This window comes from Rana temporaria, chromosome 7, assembly GCF_905171775.1.
Source record: "Rana temporaria chromosome 7, aRanTem1.1, whole genome shotgun sequence".
In the NCBI taxonomy this organism is placed as follows: Eukaryota; Metazoa; Chordata; class Amphibia; order Anura; family Ranidae; genus Rana; species Rana temporaria.
Window position 1 is genome coordinate 155,902,143 of NC_053495.1, and position 25,581 is coordinate 155,927,723.

Consider the following 25,581-nt stretch of genomic DNA (forward strand, 5'->3'; position numbering starts at 1 on the left):
GCAATTTAAAGCACACACTGATTTTGGTAGCATAATTATTAATGTGAAATGTACTGTATGTTCCTTGCTAAAGAACATTATTTTTATCAAGTTTTTATAGGTAAAGTTACACTTTAAGTAGTTCTCATATCACCTTCATAAAGACGGCTTTACACAATACCTTGATGTGTTTCACATAACTTTATGACAGTAGATTAGCTAATAGAAGCCTGCAAACAGTGGGATTCCATTTACTAAACCTGGAGATTGCAAGATCTGGTGCATTGAAACAAATCAGCTTCCAGTTTTTTGTCAAAGCATAATTGAACAAGCTGACTGGCTACCATGCAGAGCTGCACCAGATTTTGCACACTCAATTTTTAGTAAATCTCCCCCAGTGTTTCTAGCATTCATCTTGGTCCCAGACTCTGTTGAAGGAGAGCTGGAAGTGGCTCCAGTATAAACAGAACCCGCAAACACTGTCTGCAGACTTTGTGAATACATTGCATCAATGTTATTGTTACAATGTATTTTTATTTAGTTATTTTGTGCACATCAAAGGAATGTCCTGTGATTTGCACACAATGTCAGTTAAAGCAACTTGGGCATGGTAAAAAAATATTATAAATTATATTATAAATGATAAATGTTATCTATTTACCACCCTACTTATCCTTATTAGCCATAATTAACCTTTCCCTACCGTTTAGCTATTATTTTTCCATTTTTTTTTTTCACTAATTCATACATTTTTGAAGGAGGACCTAATTGTGCTACTCAGCAAGTAGAGTTCCAGGCTTTTTATGTTTATTAAAAGTCAGCAGCTACAAAAAGTGTAGCTGCTGACTTTTAATAAACAGACACTTGCGATGGCCACCCAGATCATTGCTCCTCTCCCCCTCCTCTCCACCGGCGCCTCCATTGATACTGTGGGCACCCGGCCATGACAGCTTTCAGCTTCATGGCCGGGCACGCACTGTGCATGCGTGAGTCGCACTGCGCTCTCCCAGTGGACAAGCAATCTTCTGGGACATGTCACGTGTCCCAAAAGATTGCTGAGAGGGAGGGGCCACCTAGGTGGAGAGGAGGGGTCATCTAGGTAGCCCGTAGGAGGAAACAGACACTCTAAACAAAGCCCCCACTCCCACCAAAAAACATTACATGCCAAATGTGGCATGCAAAGGGGGGGAGGAGTGCTTAAAGCGGAAGTTACATATTTGAATGGAACTCCGCTTTAAGGACCGAGCCTCTTTCTGAGATTTGGTGTTTACAATTAAAAAACAGTTTTTGTTAGAAAATTACTTAGAACCTCCAAACATTATATATATATATATTTCTAACACCCTAGAGAATAAAATGGCGGTAATTGCAATACTTTTTGTCACACCGTATTTGCGCAGCGGCCTTACAAGCTCACTTTTTTTGGAACAAAATAACTTTTTTGAATAAAAAAATAAGACAACAGTAAAGTTAGCCCAATTTTTTTAAATTATGAAAGAAATACCCAACATGTCACGCTTTAAAGTTGCACCCGCTTGTGGAACGGCGACAAAATTTTACCCTTAAAAATCTCCATAGGCGACATTTAAAAAATTCTAAAGGTTGCATGTTTTGAGATACAGAGCTAGAATTATTGCTCTCGCTCTAACGATGGTGGAAATACCTCACATGTGTGGTTTGCACACTGTTTTCATATGCGGGCGCTGCTCATGTATGCGTTCGTTTTTGCGCCCGAGCTCGTCGGGACAGTGCACTTAAAAAACAAAAATCTTATTTATTTGACTTACATTTTTTTATTTTCACACTGTTTTAAAAAAAATTGGGTTGCTTTTATTCTTTTGGGTTGCTTTTATTCCCATTACAAGGGATGTAAACATCCCTTGTAATAGAGAAAAGCATGACAGGTCCTCTTTAAATATAAGATATGTGGTCAAAAAGACCTCAGATCTCATATTTAGACTTAAAATGCAATAAAAAAATAATAATTCTGTCATTTAAAAAAAAGTCCCTTCAATCGCTTGCCGACCACTAGGGATGCGCTTCAAGTTTGAGTCGAACTCATGTTTGACTCGAAAATTGCCTGTTTGCCCGTTCGCAGCGAACAATTTGGGGTGCAAATCCGAATAGTCTATGGCAGAAATCTAAAGTGCTAATTTTAAAGGTTAATATGCAAGTTATTGTCATAAAAAGTGTTTGGGGACCTGGGTCCTGCCCCAGGGGACATGTATCATTGCAAAAAAAGTTTTAAAAACTGACGTTTTTTCGGGAGCAGTGATTTTAATATTGCTTAAAGTGAAACATTAAAAGTAAAATATTCCTATAAATTTCGTACTTGGGGGGTGGGGGGGGATGTATAGTATGCCTGTAAAGCAGCGCTTGTTTCCCATGCTTAGAACTGTCCCTGCACAAAGTGTCATTTCTGAAGTCATTTAAAATCACTTGCGGCTATAATGAATTGTCGGCTCCCAGCAATACAGAGAAAATGTATTAATAAAACAAAAATGCATGGGGGTCCCCCCAAATTCAATTACCAGGCCCTTCAGGTCTGGTATGGATTTTAAGAACTCCACCCCAAATTTAAAAAAAATGGCATGGAGTTCCCCCCTAAAATCCATACCAGACCCTTTATCCAAGCACGCAACCTGTCAGGACGCAGGAAATAGGGGGGACAAGAGAGCGCCCCCCCTCCTGAACCGTACCAGGCCACATGCCCTCAACATTGGGAGGATGCTTTGGGGGTCAAGGGCCTCATCCCCACAACCCTTGCCCGTGGTTGTGGGGGTCTGCGGGCGGGGGGCTTATCGGAATCTGGAAGACCCCTTTAACAAAGGGGACCCCCAGATTCCGCCCCCCCATGTGAATTGGTAATGGGGTACATACCCCTACCATTTCACAAAGAAAGTGTAACAATTTGTAAAAAAAAAAACACAGACACCGTTGGGAAAGTCCTTTATTAAAAAAAAAGATTCCAGCGGTGGTAATCCACTCTCGGTCTCCGCTCCAATGCTGTGGGTATCCTGCGATGGGTGATCTCCTCTACGGGGTCCAGCGATGAGAAGATCCCCTCTTCATCCGGGTTCAGGATCCAGCGATGAGATGTCCGCAGCGTAAAGTGCATCACCTGTCTCCACCGGAGACACCCTGTCATCGGGAGCAGTGATCAGTGTCCGGCTCACTGGTAGCACAGCCCCCAAACAGTTAGAATAACTCCCTAGGACACACCTAACCCCTTCCTCACTCCCTAGTGGTTAACCCCTTCCCTGCCAGTGTTATTTACACAGTTATCAGTGCATTTTTATAGCACTGATCGCTGTATAAATGATAATAGTCTCAAAATAGCGTCAAAAGTGTCCGATGTGTCCGCCATATGTCACAGTCACTATAAAAATTGCAGATCACCGCCATTACTAGTAAAAAATAATTATTAATAAAAATGCCATAAAACTATCCCCTATTTTGTAGCCGCTATAACTTTTTTGCAAACCAATCAATATACGCTTATTGCGATTTTTTCCCAAAAAATATGTAGCAAAATACACATATCAGCCTAAAACTGAGAAAGAAATTTGTTTTTAAAACTTTTTTTGTATTGATGTCCCCTGGGGCAGGACCCGGGTCCCCAAACACTTTTTATGGCAATAAATTGCATATAAGCCTTTAAAATGAGCACTTTTGATGTTTCATGTTCGTGTCCCATAGACTTTAACAGTGTTCGCACAATTTTTTTGCCTGTTAGCATTTTTTTCTGCAAACCAAAGCGGGGGGAGTGTTCGGCTCATCCCTATTCCCAGGCTGTCAGGCCAGGAAGTGATGGGGAATGTTGCCAATGGAGACACAGACAAAAGCACAATTCTAGTAGCATGAGGATGTTATTATTTGTGTCCCACTATTTCTCGTACAGATATCCCAAGCCCAGAAGGTGAAATGTTGTCATCTAAGGTCACTGTGTAGGTGGGGCCTAGGCCCATGGTACCCATACCTCCCAACTGTTCCTGATTTCGAGGGACTGTCCCTGATTTGGAGCAATGCCCCTCTGTCCCTCATTCCTCCTCATTTGTCCCTCATTTTGGTCTGATCTATATAGATGTATATAAAATGCAATTTTTATTTATCAAAAAGTGTTTCCCAGTGCTAAACCTTTCATCTGATTTCTAAATTGCTGCATTTGTAAATTCCAAAACCCAAATAAAGGATTAGTGGTGGTAAAAACAGCACTTGCGGGTTTAACCAATCTTATTTTTTGTACAATTCTCCTTTATGGGAGTGTGACAACGGGTGTGTCCTATTCCTGCATACTTTTGCTGATAGGTGTCCCTCATTCCCATCTCAGAAAGTTGGGAGGTATGGGTACCCAATCAGGGAGAGACCACATTATTAACTGGCGATGGTTTCTGCAGTTGACAGTGCTGATGGGAAGCCCCACATTCCTAATTCAGATACTAGAGTGTTTCCTGTGCATGCATGGCCAGCTTTGAATTTCAGCTGGTTCCCCCACACACTTGGGGTGTCTCCAGGGGATCCTGCACAGGAACGGAGCTACCCTAAAAATCAGAGGTTAAGGAGATATTAAGTGGAAAATATAAAGAGACAACAAGAGGAAAACAGCAGGCAAACATCAAATATTCTGAAGTATGTTGCTGTATGTCATTTGTAAATGGAGGGTTTAATATCACCCTGTCACTACTTAAAAAAAAAAGCAAATCCTTTGCAACCTGTAAAAGAAATCTAGTGCAAGTTTTTTTGGTTGGTGGGGAGCACAATCTTTAGTAACCTTTAGTAAAGTGAAGGATGCTGCTGTACTCTGGGGTGTGTCGGATACCTGCTCTCCAGCTGGGTGCTGTGGTTCAGCATACTGGAGTAGCTAATGTAAGAAGATATAGAAGTATGCAAAGATTTTCTGTCGCCAGATCATTCAATTTTTTTTTTTCAAAACTATCATCCCATAAGATTAGATGTGCAATTGAAGTATATGGGGCATTTTTACCTGTAAAAGTCTCCCTTGTGTAGACATACAGAGGCCTTGAGACTGCCACCATCTTTGAAGTCAAGTGACACTCTATTCTCCCCCGCCCCGGGCAGCTACATAAAAGGTTATATACAGGGCCAGATTAAGAACATCATGGGCCTGGTGCTGAGGATTTTGGTGGGGCCTTTTAGGCTGCATTCACACCTCCGCGACAAGTAACGCCGCGTACGCGGCGTATTTTGCCGCGAATAGTGTAACTTTTTTTTTACAAATCCTTCCTATTGCTTTGTATGGCCGAACGCCAATGCCGCCTGAAAAAAAGGGTATGGGACTTTTTTTTCATGCCGCAGGTGTACGGCGTCTATGAGATGTGAACCAGCAATGGGAATTCTCCCCTCCAGCGGCACGAGCGGCCGGCGTCAGGCGTTTTGTCGCGGAGGTGTGAATGGGGTGTAATAAATAATAAATAAATGCGTGGGAATGACATGAACGCAGCCCAGCCAAGGCAAGTGACCAAAGGCACAGAACCCAGAAGGAAGACCGGGTGAAGATGGAAGTGCCCGGGCCCCGCCTGATTCATCGCAGCACTGGAGGGCTCAGTCTGAAAATTGAAGTGTACACTAATGTGCTAATATGCTGTGCATACTTGTACGTTGTGGCATAACCTACCCCAGGGCCTCTAAAAAGTAGTAATGTCAGGAAAGTTTACTACCGCTTTATTATCACAGGATCCCAGGAGCCTCTCATGGGGCCCCCTACTGACCCGGTGGACGGTGGCCCTTGGGCAGTGCCTAAGTGCACAGTTGCCAACATTTAAAAAATATTTTCAGGGCCACTTTTTTATATAAGTGCTATATTTAGAGTAGCTGAGATCCCCGATGTTCCTCTATACATCATAGTAGTAATCACAAAATTAAATGAGTACTAATAATGGGGCAGAACAAATATGAGAACTGATATTTCCTTTAGTTGAACTAACAAAAGTGTGTCCATTCTAGAGCTGGTAACATTGAGGATATTCAGTATAATTTTAAAGAACTGTTTTTGTGGGTAAGCGACATAGGGGAGGAGTATGGACGGTATATAAGTGGGAAGTATGTGCAGGTGAGGGAGAGGAATGTGGAGGGTCTAACAGTGGGCACTATGTACAGGAGAGGAGTACAAAGGGTACGGAAAAAAGCACTATGTACAGGAGAGGAGTGTGAAGGGTATGACAATGGGCAGTATGTACAGGAAGAGTGAGGGGGTATGACAGAGGGTAGTACGTACCAGAGAGAAGTGTGGAGGGTATGATGGGGCAGTATGTACAGGAGAGGAGTGTGGAGGGTATGACAGTGGGCAGTATGTACAGGAGAGGAATGTAGACGGTATGATAGTGGGCTCTATGTATAGGAGAGGAGTGTGGAGGGTATGACAGTGAACACTATGTATAGGAGAGGAGTGTGGAGGGTATGACGGTGGGCACTATGTATAGGAGAGGAGTGTGGAGGGTATGACAGTGAGCAGTATGTACAGGAGAGGAGTGTGGAGGGTGCGACAGTGGGCACTAAGTACAGGAGAGAAGTGTATGACAGCAGGCACTATGTACAGGAGAGGAGTGTGAAGGGTATGACAGTGGGCGCTATGTATAGGAGAGGAGTGTGGAGGGTTTGACAGTGGGCACTATGTACAGGAGAGGAGTGTGGAGAGTATGACAGTGGGCACTATGTACAGGAGAGGAGTGTGGAGAGTATGACAGTGAGCACTATGTACAGGAGTGGAAGGATATTTAGGGACTGAGTAGTGGTTAAGCGGGTCATACATGGATTGAAATTGCGCCAATTATGCAGAGACCAGCCATAGTCAATCTATGTATGGGCTAGCTGGTTTTACACAAGTCAATCTATTAATCAACTTGAGTACAACCAGCCTGTTTTTTTTTCTTAAAACAATCAGTCTTGCCAGCTAAAGTTAGCAACACTGATCATTGTACGCACTGGCAGAACACAATAACACTGCAGGAGTGATTCCCCCATCCACAGGTCAGCAGGTGAGAGGGTGTGTGGGGACAGGCTGGGGAGAGATACTAGTCAGTGGCTGGGTAGGCACTGTTAGTATCAGAGCCAGATACACACAGGTTACAGACGCCACGATCGTTAGAGCGAGAACAATGGGCCAAATTCTCAAAAGAGATACGCAGGCGGAACTGCTGTTCAGCCTGCCTATCTCTGTGCCTAACTTTGGAAACGATCCTCAAAGGGATTTTTCCAAAGTTAGGCAGAAGATCTGACATCTGTAAGACACTTACACTGTCAGATCTTAGGATGCAGTACCGCATCCGCCGCTGGGGGCATTTCGAGTCGAAATGCCGGCTAGCGTATGCAAATGAGTACTTAAGCAGATCCACAAAGCATTAAAGCTTTGTGTTTTCTGCATAAGTTACTATTTGCATTAAATTAGGGCTGGTTTTACAATGTGTAAAGTTAGTACACCATGTAAAACCAGACCTTTTTTTCGTTCGCCGCAATTTTTTTTTAAATTTGAATTTTTTTTCCCGGCGCGTATTTTATTTTTCACCCGTCGCAACTTTATTGTCCCGTCGCAATCCACAAAGCCGGGCGTAAATTACGTTATCGCGCTGCACATCTGGAAAATGATGTCACACGCATGCGCAGTACGGCCGGCGCGGGAGCGCGCCTCATTTAAATTGTAATCGCCCCCCGGAGAGGAGGACCGCCTTGCGACGGAGGCACTTAAGTTACACGGCCTGAAATTTCTAGGTAAGTGCTTTGTGGATCGGGCAATTAGGTAGAAATTTAACGCCTGTGTAACTTAACTGCTGAAAGTTAAGTTAGGCTACGTTTTTGGGAATTTGGCCCAATAATTCTAGTACTAGACCTCCTCTGTAACTCTAAACATGTAACCTAAAAAAATGTAAAGCATCGCTTAGGATACCAAAAAAAATTGTGCTAACTTAACTAGCTAACTTTTTTTTTAATGAATGAAACATTTTTTTCCAAAAAAACATGTTTGAAAAATTGCTGCGCAAATACCCTGCTAGAGCTGCACAATTAATCGTTTAAAAAATCGTGATCTCGATTCAACCCCCCTGACGATCTTCAATGCAGAGTTTGCTGATTCTTTCATATAACAAGTGGAGAGACTTTCAGCTGTCAAAAGAAAATATCTGGGCAGTCTGCCAAGTTTTTAACAGGAAACATTGTAACTGACACTTCCTTCTTAGATCAAAGGGATACACTTCTGTGTGTAAAGAACAAATCTGGGCAGTCTGCGAAGTTTGTAAACAAAATGAAACATTGTAACTAACTAACATTGTAACTAAATTTAACCACTTAAAGTCCAACACTTGTTTCTTAAGTTAGAAAGCAATATTATTTGCTAGAAAATTACTTGGAACTGCCAAACATTATATATATTTTAGCAGAGACTCTAGGGAATACAATGGCTATTGCTGCAATATGTTATGTCACACTGCATTTGCCCACTTCAATGAATAATAAAAACCATAAAAACAAAACAGTGAAGTTAGCCCATTTTTTTTTGTTTTTTTTTTTTATGTGAAAGATGATGTTACGCCGCAAAAATCGTGAGAGAATCGTGATCTATCTTCTAAGCAAAAAAATTGCAATTCTCATTTTAGCCAGAATCGTGCAGCTCTATACCATGCAAAATAAAAAGTGCAAAGACCGCCATAGAGTAATTTTCTAGCAAAAAACAAATGATGATTTTTACATGTAGGAGAGAGGTGTCAGAATTGGCCTGGGTGGCAAGGGGTTAATTACCATGAGTAATATACAAATAATTATTATAAGCCCTGTGATCCTATCAGTCTGCTGTAGTGTGTCAGCTTGTATTTATATTGGCCGCTCTGAATGTAGCTTCTGACAGGCTGTGCAAGCAGCCCCGTATCTCCGGAACCATAAAGGATAGCCGTCCCATATTTTAACCAGTTGTGGGGTATCTCTTCCCATGCCTACCCCCAAATGTAGGGTTTCTGTGACCTCTGGTCATCGAGCTACAACCCCCCAAATTCGATCTTAGAAAAAAAAAATTCTTAAAAAAAAAAAAAAAATTTTTTTTTTTTTTTTTTTTTGGGCAAATGGGCCTATCTTGAGAAAGGGGCCTGGAGCTGCAGCTCCATCAGCCCCATTGTTAATCCGGCCCTGGTTATATAGAGAGGTGAGGAGAGGGATCTTGGCCAGCACAGACCATAGTTAGACAATCTCTGAAAACGAGAGTGCTATGATGTGCAAGGAGAGGGGGGTGTACTAGGAATTTACTTTTCCTGAAGAAATCAAACTATCCCGTGAGTTAAAAGGCATATTGTCACTGAGAGAAATGGTTTAAGGAAAATAAAAATACTTCAACTAAAAATGTTAAATCTTTAATCTGTCTGTGCATTTACCTGCACGCCTTTGAGTTGGTGACAGGGTCTCCTTATTTTAAACCAGTTTAGGACTTGGAGTAATAATACAATAAAATGTTCTGTATATTCTAGGAAGTCCCAGCAGAAGCGTGTTGTCTTAGGCATCAAACGTTGTGTGTTCTTCATTCTATAATCTGCTGCCAATTCTTTCTTCCTTATTGCTCTCCTTGCACACACTTTGTGTACGGTAAATCCTACAAAACAAACCCCACAGGCTTTTCCTCATAGGGGCGGCAAAGAAAAAGTCATGTTTAGAAGATGAATGAATTTTTTTTTTTTGCACCAGATCCAGATTCACCTGCTTTGCACCTTGTGAGCTCAGTGTTCTGACCCATCTACAATGCACCAAAAAGGTTTAAGCATTGGAATAAGAAAGTTCAATTTATGTACAACAATATATGAGTTATGATGTAAATTCAAGTTTCTAGTTATCAGTAAAATGTCATCACTGATAATGTGCTACTTCCCCATCTTGTGTATTTCTAGCAAAATGCATGTACTGTTATCATTAAAACTTAAATTCTGATAATAAATACACCATAGGGGTCTATTTGTTTTTACTTATGAATTACACAACTTGACCCAAAAGTCACACATTTTTCTAACTGATTTCAAGTGAGAAAATATGTGATTCCTGGGTGACAGTTTTATGAATCTTTGGTGTAAATCTCTATAAATAGGCCTAATGGTGTAATCTTGTGGAGTTTTCATAAAGTGTATACATATTAATAAATCAATCTTTACATTTCTAATACATTAAAAGAAGCAGTACATAAGATGATTTATTTAAGAACAATATGAGTGACTCTAGTGACTTTCTAGGCTGGCATATATTTTGTGGCTAACCTGCTTACACACAATAGGTGTAAATTGTGCATAAAAACAATTAAAACCAATCACAGATCAGCTTGTATCCCGCCTGAGCATCCATGACAATACAGGCAAGTTTATGGTTGTTGTTCTGCTATGTTTTAGTGAATGCTTCCCGTAGAGCTGGGCAGAGGGTGCAGTTCTAGATCATTGCACCTCTTGAGCATCCATGACATCCACAACAATACAAGCAAGTTTATGGGTGTTCTGCTATTTTTTAGATAACGCTTCCCATAGAGCAGGGCAGAAGATGCCATTCCAGGCTATTACACTCTGCATGAGTCTTACTGCAGATGCCCACCGTCAACCCCCCATTGAGTTAAATTTGGAGCTCTACAATCCCTGCTGCTGTTGTTGTTTTGTTTGTTTGTTTTTTGGAAGGTGCAATTGGCCTTTAAAGTGGAACTTTGGTCAGAAAATTAGGTCCTGCTGGATCACTTCAGGCTGGCCCCTTTTGCGGGTATAGCTATGTAAAATATTAAAAAGTGCCTATACTGTTAAAAATCCAGTAAAGCTAGAAAAAAAGTTTTCCACTAAACGGGACTTTGAAGGGCGGTACTCCTCAAAAGATCAAAGCATAAATATATATAGTAGTGTTTTATTAGAAAAAGTTAGAAATGGATGAACCGTATGCAAATTCACACAAGATGTATTTACAATGATGTGCAATGATACAAGACAGTTGCAAAACCACTACTCTGACGGGTGCAATAACAACAGAGATGACCCTATGTGTTTTGAGTTAGCAATATTAGTTTTCTTCTTCAGGGGTAGGTGGTTCTACACAGGACGTTATATGTCTATAATTGATAGAGAGAGCTATAAGTATATATACATTGTACATCACAACAAAAATTGGTCAAACACATTGTACAGATCCACTGACCATAAAAATTGCATAAGAAATCATTAATCTTGCATCCAAACAAAAACATTTAGAGAGCTGTTGCTGCCATATGCCAACCAACTTGGGTCCAGAGAGGTGGGCACGCATGGAAAAACCCAAAACCAGGGGAAGTCACCCACAGAGGGCGCTCAATCCAGGCCCCAGCAATACTGCCCCATGTGTAGCCCAGAGAAACTAGTGTCGCTGAAAATTGAAAATATATTGTTACAACCACTATGTGAAACACTGCATTAGAATAATGCTTACAAATACTACTGTATGGATATTGGTTCAAAACGTACAGACCTAGTTGTTTAAATGGTTGAAGCAAAAGATGAACCCATCGGTCATCACCAGACTTACATCAAATGTTGGGAATCCTTGTACCTAATCAGGGACAGGTGGCCTGTGAAATGGGGAGGACACCATCAGTCCACAAAATAACATGCATGACATGCACATTTTGGATGGTAATAGTCCTTGCAAATATATGTATATGTGGAATTAACACCCCAGAGAACCCAAGTGCCTAAAATTATCTATGTGATTACCTGTGCTTTGGCTCGGTCCCTTTACAGTCGGGGTAAACTGTGGTGGAGTATAAACTCCAAGGTACCTATCAGGAATTCATTGGTCTTTTTTTCAAAATGACTGTTCTGGGAAATTACTTGCTTGATGCATGCCAGGCCCTTGTCATGTGGTATTGAACTGTACAGAGCCTCCATGTTGATGGTCACTAAGACCGACGTGGAGGGAATGCACAGACCATCGATACTTTGTAAAAGGTGCATAGTGTCACGTAAATAACGATGTAAATTTGTGACATAGGGGCGTAAATGTCCATCCACAAATTTACTTAATTTTCCACTTATTGAGCCATTGCCTGATATGATGGGTCTTCCCGATGGACAGTGCATCCTCTTATGGAGTTTTAGTAGGGAATAGAACGTTGGTGTGCGAGGTAATTGGGTTCATACGTAGTCCAATTCTGATTTGGACAGAATGTTGTCGGCATATGTGTGATCCACTATATTGTAGAGAGGTATGTTTAGTGCTTACCCGATCCGCGGTTCATTGTGCTTCAATATTGTCAGATGGTTTAACGGAACAATCATCTTGTGGTACATTGAGTGGGTCCAGATAGCGGGCGCACTGTTCTGCCCATTCAGCTGTTACTCACTCGGAGCACAGGGACCGCCCACCTCATTCCATGATGCAGCTGGCTCCCTGTGATTGGAGCCGATAGCCAGGTTAGCTTGGTCACCATAGCTCCCGATGTGCGCCGTGAGCCGCCGATGCAGGCCACTGTCGCTGTCACGTCAGATCCGGCCCTCTCTCACCCGATGCATGAAGTCATCATGCCCCGTCAAGCATCCGCGGGACGCCTGATGTCAGTTCCACCCATATAAATGGGCACCTTCTCCAGTCTCAGTCACATGCTGCATATTCAGATCAGACCCGACTGTACAGGGACCAAGCCAAAGCACAGGTAATCACATAGATCATTTAAGGCACCTGAGTTCTCTGGGGTGTTAATGCCACATATACAGTAGGTGTTTGTGATATTGTGCTTTTAGCACGACAGCGTCGCGCTGATACTCGGCGACGTGGTGCCGAGATCTCGCCGACACCTCGCACTCACTGGAATAGTGACAGCACATCCCAGCAAGCGCGTCATAGAAGCGACGGGAGATCCGACTTGGATTCCCGCCAATTCTACACGTGTGCGGCGTTTGTTATGAATCCTGAGGGGGAAGTCCCCGCCGGATTTTAAATAAAAATCCGGCATGGGTCCCCCCTCAGGAGCATACCGGGCCCTTAGGTCTGTTATGGGTTGTAAGGAGAGCCCCCCCTACGCCGAAAAAAACGGCGTAGGAGGTCCCCCTACAATCCATACCAGACCCGTATCCAAAGCACGCTACCCGGCCAGCCAGGAAGGGAGTGGGGACGAGCGAGCGCCCCCCCCTCCTGAGCCGTACCAGGCTGCATGCCCTCAACATGGGGGGGTTGGGTGCTCTGGGGCAGGGGGGCGCTCTGTACCTACCCATGTGATACCTACCCACGTGGGTAGGTATCACATGGGTAGGTACAGAGCATGATGGGACTGTGAGGCCTATATAGGTCCGATGCACCCGCGCACCCGTCATTGCAGAGAGGAAAGGCGACGTGACAACATCGGGAGAAGGAGAGACGTGAAGAACATGACGTCACAGCGCGGAAGAAGAACTCATCACAGCACGGAAGGAGAAGAAGACGTACAGCACGGAAGAAGGGACCGGACTGCGAGACGAAGAACCGGGGTGCGCCGAGTCAACAACGGAGAGCGGCGAAGACAGAAGGAGAACCCCGGAGAGTTGAGAAGACCCCCCGGATAGCGGAGAAGACCCGTCGGGATAGCGGAAGAAGAAGAGCCCCGCCGAAGACGCCGGAGGAAACCCACCGGGGGGTGGGGGCTTTTTTAAAAGCCACCCCCCCCGGCGGTGGAAGAGAACCAGACGGCGGCCCCCACCCACCCACCCGAAGACGTCAAAGAAGAAGCCCCCCTGGTAAAAGAGCTAATAAAGAAGACAGGGGCGGCCTCCGGAGCAGACTAATAAAATATTTTAATACACTGTGTGGTTTATTTGTGTTTTTACCACTTTTCTTGCAGGTGAATGGGTAGGGGTACGATGTACCCCATACACATTCAGTTAGGGTGGGGGGCCGGTATCTGGGGGCCCCCTTATTAAAGGGGGCTCCCAGATTCCGATAAGCCTCCCGCCCGCATACCCCGACAACCAACGGCCAGGGTTGTCGGGAAGGGGCCCTGTCCTCATCAACATGGGGACAGGGTGCTCTGAGGTGGGGGGGCCGCAGTGCGCCCCCCTGCCCCAGAGCACCCAACCCCCCCATGTTGAGGGCATGCAGCCTGGTACGGCTCAGGAGGGGGGGGGCGCTCGCTCGTCCCCACTCCCTTCCTGGCTGGCCGGGTAGCGTGCTTTGGATACGGGTCTGGTATGGATTGTAGGGGGACCTCCTACGCCGTTTTTTTCGGCGTAGGGGGGGCTCTCCTTACAACCCATAACAGACCTAAGGGACCGGTATGCTCCTGAGGGGGGACCCATGCCGGATTTTTATTTAAAATCCGGCGGGGACTTCCCCCTCAGGATTCATAACAAATGCCGCACACGTGTAGAATTGGCGGGAATCCAAGTCGGATCTCCCGTCGCTTCTATGACGGCTCTGTCTCCATCGCGGCAAGCCAGCTCGGCGCTGGCTCCCGCGATGGGGCTCGTAGGTGCTCAATCTCGCCGAGAAAGAGAGCGAGATTGACACAAAATCGGGTTCACCTACTGTACATATATTTGCAAGGACTATTACCATATGAAATGTGCATGTCATGCATGATATTTTGTGGACTGATGGCACATCAATGTAAATGCATCCTGTATGAATTTCCATACTGTTCTTCTATTTTTTCTAATAAAACACTTATTTTTATATTCATGCCATGATCTTATGAGGAGTACTGCCCTTCAAAGTCTCATTTAGAGGAAAACTTTCTTTGTAACTTGTCTGGTTTAGGGATGCGGGCACTATCTCCTACTCTATGGCAGAGCTGCACCAGATTTTGCACACTCAATTTTTAGTAAATCTCCCCCAGTGTTTCTAGCATTCATCTTGGTCCCAGACTCTGTTGAAGGAGAGCTGGAAGTGGCTCCAGTATAAACAGAACCCGCAAACACTGTCTGCAAACTTTGTGAATACATTGCATCAATGTTATTGTTACAATGTATTTTTATTTAGTTATTTTGTGCACATCCAAGGAATTTCCTGTGATTTGCACACAATGTCAGTTAAAGCAACTTGGGCATGGTAAAAAAATATTATAAATTATATTATAAATGATACATTTTATCTATTTACCACCCTACTTTGTCCTTTGGAGAGGAAGGGTGATGTGCTGTGTGGCACGCAGGGTGCCATGCGTTCTGACAAAGGACAATCTGATAGAGATTATAAAACTGCTATGTTTATGAATGCTGATGATGATGAAGATATTGCTGATGATACATGTGCTTATGGTGATGTGATGCTTAACCCTCCTAGCGGTATTCCCAAGTCTGACTCGGGGTGAGATTTTTATACCAAAAGCGGTAACCCCGAGTCAGACTCGGGCTTGCCTCGCTGCAGCCAGAGACAAAGTTACTTACCTTGTCCCTGGATCCAGCGATGCCACCACGCTGTGTGAGCGAGCGGGACCTCGCTCGATTCACACAGTTTCCTCCTGTGCCGCCGATCTCCGTTCCCTGCGACGTTACGACGCACGGGACCGGAGAACGGCGCCAAATTCAATAACGTAAACAAACACATTACATACAGTATACTGTAATCTTACTGTATGTAAAAAATACACACACCCCTTGTCCCTAGTGGTCTACCCAGTGTCCTACATGTACTTTTATATAATAAAAACTGTTCTTTCTGCCTGCAAACTGTAGATTGTCCATAGCAACCAAAAGTGTCCCTTTATGTCAAAAATGGTTTTAGAGCAGCTAGAAAACAGCGATAATAAATTATAATCACTTGCAGAATTGTGCGATAGCGATTTGTGGGGAAATTCGTCATAAGAAAATAAAAGTAATGACAGCGACAATTATGCAACTGAGCAAATTTCAGTGATTTTGAGTTGATTACATTATTGAATAATTTTTATTATAATGATATTATTACTTGTTATAATTATTTATAATTATTTATTATATTATAATTTATAATTTTGTTTTTAAAAAAATGTCATACCCAGGATGCCTACTAGTCTCTTGTTTGGTCAGATTTAAGTGAGTTATTCCTAAGAATTACAGGCCTACAGTATAAAACGCCAAATTTCCTTGCAAATAATGGTACCGCTTTCAGCACCTTTTTTCTGAAATAATCATACCGCCAGGGAGGTTAATGAGGTAGGGGTGATCGCTAAGCAGGATATGAGATTCCCCTTAGCAACCGTATATAAGGCTGAAGCGGTGTCCTTGGAAACCTCCAGGGAGCTTTGTGTGTTAAAGCCAGAGGTTGCCTGGGACAACTGTGGTGCCGCTCTGATGGATAAGAGGGTACTTGACCTTGTCTCGGGTGGGCAAGTATATAGACTTTTTCCTGCAACCACTGGTTCAGAAGATTCCCTCGTTCATTAGGGATACCAAACAGGTTATCAACCTGTTAGCAGACATCACACCAAAAAAGGGAATTTGGTTGGTCACAGCGGACGTGACTTCATTATACACCATCATCCCCCATGACTTGGGTTTTGAAGCAGTGGAGATTTATCTGAATAGAGGGTCTGATTTGGGCCGCTCTCAAATAAAGTTTATTATGACTTTGCTGCAATTTGCGGCGAGCCATAATTATTTTTGGTTCGACCATGCCTTCTTTCGTCAAGATAGAGGAGTGGCCATGGGGGCCAAGTATGCCCCCAGCTTGGCCAATCTATTTATGACCAAGTGGAAGGAGTATGTTGTGGATGTCAACCGGAGACCCAAAGTGGTTCTCTGGGTTAGGTACATCGACGATGTCCTCCTCCTCTGGGATGGAGGTGAGCCTGATCTCCAAGGGTTCATGTTGTCACTCAATGATAACACTAGGGGTATCAAGTTTACATTTGAAGCCAGCCAGGATAAGGTCCATTTTTTGGACTTAGTGATCTCAGTTGAGAGTGACAGATTTACAACTACAACGTTTTTTAAACAAACGGATAGGAATTCGTATATTCCCCTTGATAGCTGTCACTACGCCCCCTCGCTTAAAGCGGTCCCTCAGGGGCAATTCGCCAGGCTCAGACGGAACTGTACACATGTGGAAGCTTATGACAATCAGGCAACAATCCTCTCTGGCAGATTCTTTGAAAAGGGTTATGACCCAACTATACTGTCCAGATTGGTACTAACCACGAAAGATATGGATAGAAACATCCTTTTGGGTGATCGAGTGAGAGAGGGAAGGTCTGACTTCTCTATCCCGTTCATTACAACTTTTTCGGCCCAGCATCAGAGCATCAAACGCCTGATCCGGAAACATTGGCATGTGCTAGAGAGCGATCAGCTTCTGGCACCCATTTTGCCGGAAAGACCATCAGTGGTCTTCAGAGGGGCCTCATCATTATCGAGTCGGGTTGCACCAAGTGTCCAGGCCCCCCCCAGTGAGAACAGGACCTTTTTGCAAAACCTGACTGGATACCATAGGTGTAAGAAATGTCAGGTCTGTACTCTGAACAAATATAAAGATCGGAAGATCATCCAGTTCAGTTCTACCAGTACTGGTAAGACCCATGAGGTGGAACCCTTCATAACTTGCTCATCCAAGGGGGTAGCATACCTCATCCAATGTCCCTGTGGACTTCAGTATGTTGGCAGGACTAAAAGGGAATTACGCATCAGGCTGAATGAACACATAGCCAACATTAGGAAGGGTTTTCCTAATCATTCGGTGTCCAGACACTATGACCAAGCACAGAGAAATATCTAAACAGGAGATGTCATGGATCCATCGTTTGAGAACGTATCTCCCTCATGGACTCAATGTCGACACAGACGTCAATGCCTTTATAAACAACGCTTAAAGGGTGTTGGCCTCTATCGGCCCATGTCCATCTACCAGGCTTAACCATGAAAATTTAAACCCATAAGTTTATTCAACTAATGTTTGGTCGAGGGGTGGGGACCCAGGGATGGCTTGGGACTAAATATGGACGCAGGAACTACCCCTCCTCCTGTTTCCCACCGTAGGCTAGTGTCCTGCTGATAACTGCAGGTTCTCTGTAGGTTGGGAGGTTTCCCCCCCTCCCCCCCCTTATAAATTTCCCTTATTCAATTATAGTTTTTCCTCCTTTGGGATGTCTATCTGGCCAGAATGTAGTATTTCTGACATTGATTGCATTGCCGGTTCTAAATTTATTACCAAACTCTGCACCTATGATGGGGTTTGGTAGTTGTTTTTAATGTTCAACATCTAATAACCAATACGTGACCAACTATGCACCCCCGCTAGTTGGGGCATGTTGGCCCCATACGGGTATATGCGAGCACGCATTACCCTATAGTGAACCCAGGTTGCATATTGGGGTATTTTTTGTATTAAAGTTTTAAAATTTAAAAATGTTATATATATTATATATGATATATTTTTTATATATATACTTTTTACAGTTGTATTCTTAATCATTTATGAATTTCACAATTTCATATATGTGATTGCGTTTTTTTTTGGAAAAACATGTAGAGTCAATTAATACGATGAAATGTTGTTATCCAACATGTCCGGTGTCCCCTAGGCGCATCTGAATTTGGTGAGCTGACGTGACACACGAGTGTACCAGCCCTTCCGGCCGTTTGGGCTCGCGCGCACGGCTCTAATTCCTCTCCAGCGGTGCCTGATAAGCTCTAGATGGATGGGAGAATGGGGCCGTCTTTACTGTCAAAACGAGGCTTGATCCTCGGAGGTGAGCGCACGGGCGCGCAGACGTCTGAAACGAGGCTTGGTTTAATTTGTCTTCCTATATGGGGGGATGACGCGGCACACCGCCCGTCCCCCGAGACGACGTGACCTATCACGAAACGCGTAGGGCGGAACGAGCGGCGTGCTGACGTCACCACCCCCCATTTGCTGAATCTCTACACAGGACGGGTTTGCCTGTTTGCGTCCGGCTGGCGCAACAGGCTTAAGGCGTATCTTACTACATGGAAATGTGAGTTTTACTATTTTTGTTTAATAATTTACCGTTGGTTTTACACTATGAGAGGCATCCTTTCCTTACATGTCAACAACGCTACACGGGTATGAGAGTTGTGGAGTCTGTTTGAGGTCTGCTACATCACTAGCCATCGTGGGCTGTGGTCCATCGGAATCTATCCTTATGCTGTATTAGGTCCTTTTTTGGACCAATGCTTCTGGTAAGCAGTATACCTATCTATGGTGGCGGATCTTATTTGTTTGGCTAGACCTCTTCACAAAATCTAGATTTTGGATTTCACACAGGTGTTTCTGCACCACATCTTGGATGAACTTTATTCACATGAACTTTATTATGTTAATTATTTAGGGCCAGATTCACGTAGAGCGGCGCAAATTAAGTTACTCCAAACATATATCATTTAAGTTATGCAAGTTAGGTTATTGCAAGTGGGAAGGAAGTGGGCGTGCTCCATTAAAATGAACCGTGACCCCATGCAAATGAAGGGCCGGCCGTACTGCGCATGCGCGCACGAATCTGCACCTCACTGGGCATGTGCAGAACTCGGCTCGGCGCAATCAGTGAGATAGGAAAAAGGCCAAGCGTACTTAGTTTGAGAATCGCCCTGTGCTTAAATAGCCCCAGACAAACGCACTTCCCTTGCAAAAGTACATCCCTGTGTTTCCCTTCCTAAAGCAAGTGTCTTTTGCTCTGTTGTCTGTGGCTGTTTATTGGTGAGTGTAGTGTTATATTAAAGATTTATTGTAGTAGGAGGTTGTATAAGCTGTGTGTATTTTCTGAGTGTTTTTTGTGTCTGTTTCTTCTGTGTTTTTTGGTTGAATTTGTATTAGCTGTCTGCTTGTGTTTTTGTTTTTTTGCTGTCTGATTTTTGTGTGTGTCTGTTCTGTGTCTTTTTGGCTGTCTGTTCTGTGTCTTTTTGGCTGTCTGTTCTGTGTCTTTTTGTGTTTGTTCTGTGTCTTTTTGTCTGTTTGTTCTGTGTGTTTTTGTGTTTGTTTGTTCTGTTTCAATTTAGTGTCTGTTTGTTGCTGAGTGCTGTGTTGTGAGATGGCACCTACGAGAAGAAAATTAAACTTCTCGGTGCGAGAGAAGCACTTGCTGGCCAGGGCGATCACCCAATTTGGGAGATTTTTGCATGGCCCTGACAGCCGGGACGTCACCACGGCCAGGAAGAGGGCGATCATACAGCAGATAACTGATCGGATCAATGCGGAGGGGGGGGAGACGAGGACCCCCAGTGGGATTCAGAAGAAGATCAATGATCTGAGGAGTTTGGTCCGTGACAAGATGGCCAAGCAAGCAGCCCATGCCAGGGGCACTGGAGGAGGCCCACCCTGCACCGTAAGGTGGACTGAGGAGGAACTTGCGGTGGCCCAGTGCTTCCATAGCCAGCAAGTGGTGGGCCTGCCTGGCTTTGAATCTGATGATCCTGTGAGGAAAGGTAAGTTTTTTTTTATTTCCATCTGGTAAGTAGCATGTGTGGGTGGGGGAAGGGAATATGTGCCAAGTGTGTGGATCCTCTAACCTGTGTGTGCTGCCTTTGCAATGTATATTACATGCTTGGCACTCAGCAGTGTCTGTTTCTTTAAGACCCTCCATTTTCTTGATGCCTAGAGGCGGGTCTTCTCTGTATGTCTAAGGCTTGCTGGGACATTTCCTGTTTCATTCCAGCTCTAGCTACTGTAGTGACCAGATCCACAAGACATCTTAAAGCTATTACAATTTGCAAACCTGACGAACACCAAAGCCTGTGAGTAAAGGGGTTTTGCTAGTTCAGCTTGTGTAAAGGGATGCTAGACATTGCAGATAGATAATGTGTGTTTCAGTGTAGTAAGCAAGCACATGTTAGGCCTATCTTTTGTATTAGCCATGTATAATGTATGTTGCTTGAATAGCCATGCTTACATTTGTCTTTTTATGTTTGTTTCACAGTTTTACCACATATCATATCATCACATCTCATCCCATATCATCATACTATTGTACACATTCCTGTTCATTATATCTCAGTAAAGATTGCATCAGTTCAACAACCAGCGCGTCTTTCATTGGGACTTGGTTTATACTTGATGTTAAGCTGTGTACCTAAAGCAACACACACAGCCGAGGCATTACAGTAAAAAGGCTTTAAATCGTTGTCAGAAGCAGCTAAACAGCTTTGAATCGTCGTTCCGCAGTAAAAGGACTAAAAACTCCTTTCAGCCACATGGAGTGAAGCTAAAGAGAAACTAATTTCTCTCACTCACTACAAAACTGATACTGCCTGTGTCCAGTCATCATCATTATCCATGCTGCCAGCTAAATCAAGATGCAGAACACAGAGAACAACACTCTGACAGTTAACCCTCAATGCTCCTATAAGGAGGATGACACACACAGCTTGCCAAGAAACAAGTCTAGATGCACAACATTGTCTAGAGCATCCAGTCAAACAAATCTGACTTCAGCTAGCGCCGATTCAGCAAGATTTAAGCGTACTAGTTCTAGACATTCAAGCATCACCAGTCTGTCATCGGCTAGCGACAAAGCGACTAAGGCAAGAGCAAAAGCAGAGGCAGCTTGCGCCATGGCTTCTTATGCGGAGCAAGAAGCTGAATTGATGAGAGAAAAAGCAAAGAGTGAATCTGAAGCACTCAAAAAGAAAGCAGAAGTGGAAGCATCTTTACACTTAGTCAAACAGCAGAAAAACGCTGCAGCAGCCTTAGCCGAGGCAGAAGTTTTCACAAGGGCTGCCGAAGCTCAGTACGATGGCATAGAAAACCAGATGTCATCCCACAGCGCAATCCAACGCACCCGTGAGTACGTACAGTCACAAGCAACCATGTACACCGACCAGCAGTCCAATGACGCACCTAGGTCTTCATTGACTCCACCAGCAATAAGCAACTTTGATACTACGCAACATTGCAAGGCTGAATCAGAATCTCAGTGTGGGAAGTCAAGTGGTCGCATGCTCAGAGACCAATCTGCCAACCCTCCAAGAGTGCAAACGGATGCTCGCGTACTCCCTCCTCAAGCAAATACAAGTCTGGATTATAGCAGAAAGACTTACAACAGACGAGAACAACCACCTAAACAAAGTGGATTCAGTCAAGCGCCTCATCAGCCTTACCAGCCGCAGCCATACCCTGAGTTTACACCCGAGAAGTATTCGCCAGACGCAACAAGTGCTATAGAAGTGGCAAAATTCCTGATGCACCATGAGATAGTAAGCGCTGGTCTCATGAAATTCGATGACCGTCCAGAAAACTACTGGGCCTGGAAGTCATCTTTCCTGAGTGGTACCCAAGACTTAAATATGACGGAGAAAGGAAAGCTTGACCAGCTCGTCAGATGGCTAGGACCAGAGTCCACTGAGCAAGCCCAAAGGATCAGATCAGTACATGTTCATGACGCAGCAGCAGGACTTGCAATGGTGTGGCGGAGACTAGAACAATGCTATGGATCACCTGAAGTGATCGAGGATGCTCTGCTGAAAAGGATAGAAAACTATCCAAGAATAACAAGTAAGTATTACCAAAAGCTGAGAGGTTTGGGAGACCTACTCTTAGAAATAGAAGCCGCTAAGTCTAGTGGATATCTGCCAGGTCTCTCATATCTGGATACAGCACGTGGAGTTGAGCCCATAATCGAGAAACTTCCTTACAACTTACAAGAAAGGTGGGTAGCTCAAGCTTCAAGATACAAGAAAGATCATCGACAGTTAACCCTCAATGCTCCTATAAGGAGGATGACACACACAGCTTGCCAAGAAACAAGTCTAGATGCACAACATTGTCTAGAGCATCCAGTCAAACAAATCTGACTTCAGCTAGCGCCGATTCAGCAAGATTTAAGCGTACTAGTTCTAGACATTCAAGCATCACCAGTCTGTCATCGGCTAGCGACAAAGCGACTAAGGCAAGAGCAAAAGCAGAGGCAGCTTGCGCCATGGCTTCTTATGCGGAGCAAGAAGCTGAATTGATGAGAGAAAAAGCAAAGAGTGAATCTGAAGCACTCAAAAAGAAAGCAGAAGTGGAAGCATCTTTACACTTAGTCAAACAGCAGAAAAACGCTGCAGCAGCCTTAGCCGAGGCAGAAGTTTTCACAAGGGCTGCCGAAGCTCAGTACGATGGCATAGAAAACCAGATGTCATCCCACAGCGCAATCCAACGCACCCGTGAGTACGTACAGTCACAAGCAACCATGTACACCGACCAGCAGTCCAATGACGCACCTAGGTCTTCATTGACTCCACCAGCAATAAGCAACTTTGATACTACGCAACATTGCAAGGCTGAATCAGAATCTCAGTGTGGGAAGTCAAGTGGTCGCATGCTCAGAGACCAATCTGCCAACCCTCCAAGAGTGCAAACGGATGCTCGCGTACTCCCTCCTCAAGCAAATACAAGTCTGGATTATAGCAGAAAGACTTACAACAGACGAGAACAACCACCTAAACAAAGTGGATTCAGTCAAGCGCCTCATCAGCCTTACCAGCCGCAGCCATACCCTGAGTTTACACCCGAGAAGTATTCGCCAGACGCAACAAGTGCTATAGAAGTGGCAAAATTCCTGATGCACCATGAGATAGTAAGCGCTGGTCTCATGAAATTCGATGACCGTCCAGAAAACTACTGGGCCTGGAAGTCATCTTTCCTGAGTGGTACCCAAGACTTAAATATGACGGAGAAAGGAAAGCTTGACCAGCTCGTCAGATGGCTAGGACCAGAGTCCACTGAGCAAGCCCAAAGGATCAGATCAGTACATGTTCATGACGCAGCAGCAGGACTTGCAATGGTGTGGCGGAGACTAGAACAATGCTATGGATCACCTGAAGTGATCGAGGATGCTCTGCTGAAAAGGATAGAAAACTATCCAAGAATAACAAGTAAGTATTACCAAAAGCTGAGAGGTTTGGGAGACCTACTCTTAGAAATAGAAGCCGCTAAGTCTAGTGGATATCTGCCAGGTCTCTCATATCTGGATACAGCACGTGGAGTTGAGCCCATAATCGAGAAACTTCCTTACAACTTACAAGAAAGGTGGGTAGCTCAAGCTTCAAGATACAAGAAAGATCATCGAGTTGCATTTCCACCGTTCGCCTTCTTCGCTGAATTCATAGAAGACCAAGCTGAAATACGCAATGACCCAAGCTTTGCTTTCCTGAACAAGAGAACGGCAAGCTTCCCAAAGGTAGAGCAGAAACCTCCAGGGCTTTACAAAGAACGCAGAGCAACAGTTTCTGTAAGGAAGACAGAAGTTCCGCCTGAATCTGCAGCCAATCAGGAAGACAACACAAGGAAGAAAGTTGAGGAGCCAGACAAAATATGTCCTATCCACAACAAGCCTCATCCACTAAGAAAATGTCGCAGTTTCAGAAGTAAGACATTAGAAGAGCGCAAAGCTTATCTTAAAGACAATCGCATTTGTTTCAGATGCTGCGCTTCAATTCAGCATCTTGCAAAAGACTGTAAAAAAACAATGCAATGCGCAGAGTGTAACAGTGACAAACACTTGTCAACACTGCACCCGGGACCACCACCATGGAAACAAGAAGTTCCGGCAACTCAAGAAGATCATGGTGGGGAGCAAGGCGAGAGTACAACGCCAGCAGTAACCTCAAAGTGCACTGAGATCTGTACAGAGCAGGGCCGCTCAAGATCATGCTCCAAGATATGCTTAGTCAAGGTGTATCCAGCAGGTTTCAGAGAAAAAGCAATCAAGATGTACACAGTCTTGGATGAACAGAGTAACAGATCTCTGGCAAAAACAGAATTCTTTGACCTCTTCGGTGACAAAGGAAGTCCAACTCCATACACCTTGAAGACTTGTTCTGGAGTTGTAGAGACAATAGGGAGAAGAGCAAATAACTACATCATCGAGTCATTAGATGGAAAGACAAAGGTGACTCTTCCTACCCTCATAGAATGTGATGAGATACCAGACGACAGGTCAGAGATTCCCACACCTGAAGTTGCTCGTCATCACCCACATCTAGTGCGAATAGCAGACCAAATACCAGCACTAGATCCAGATGCTGCAATCACCCTTCTACTTGGGAGAGATATCCTCAGAGTGCACAAAGTCAGAGAACAGTACAATGGGCCACACAATGCACCATTTGCACAACGCCTTGATCTCGGATGGGTCATCGTTGGAGAAGTATGTCTAGACGGACTGCACAAACCAGCAAAGGTAAATGTCTACAGAACACATCTGTTGCAGAATGGTCGTACATCTTGTCTTTGCCCATGTACCAACAGTCTACACATTAAAGAGAGATTAGATAACCCAACACATCATCGAAGTATCCAGAGGTGCATGGAAGACTTAGCCTCAACTGGAAATGCAGATGAACTGGGTTGTAAGGTGTTTGAAAGAACACGAGACGACGACAAGCCAGCACCCTCGGTAGAAGATACCCTCTTCCTTCGAGATCATGGACAGAGAAGTCTACAGAGACAAGTCAGGCAGCTGGGTAGCCCCTCTACCCTTCCGGTCACCACGCCATCGCCTTCCTGACAACAGGGTACAAGCAGAGAAACGCTTCAGTTTGTTGCAGCGCACTCTACAAAGAAAGCCAAATATGAAGAAACACTTCCAAGCCTTCATGCAAAAGATTTTTGACAACAAGCAGGCAGAAAGGGCACCACCACTACAAGAAAACCAAGAACACTGGTACTTACCAATATTTGGGGTGTATCATCCTCAGAAACCAGGTCAGATACGTGTAGTATTTGACTCTAGTGCGA

The 25,581-nt window shown here is 44.2% G+C and overlaps 1 protein-coding gene across 1 annotated transcript in view; it reads left to right on the forward strand.

Moving 5' to 3' along the window:
* The window catches only part of LOC120945794, a 67,079-nt gene extending 41,706 nt beyond the window's left edge, over positions 1-25,373 (forward strand). Inside the window, exon 2 of the mRNA XM_040360203.1 lies at positions 20,780-25,373. Within this exon, the coding sequence (XP_040216137.1) occupies positions 22,778-25,351 (2,574 nt within the window). The 5' untranslated portion in view covers positions 20,780-22,777 and the 3' untranslated portion in view covers positions 25,352-25,373. The remainder of the gene's footprint in view (positions 1-20,779) is intronic.
* Positions 25,374-25,581: the final 208 nt, after the last annotated feature.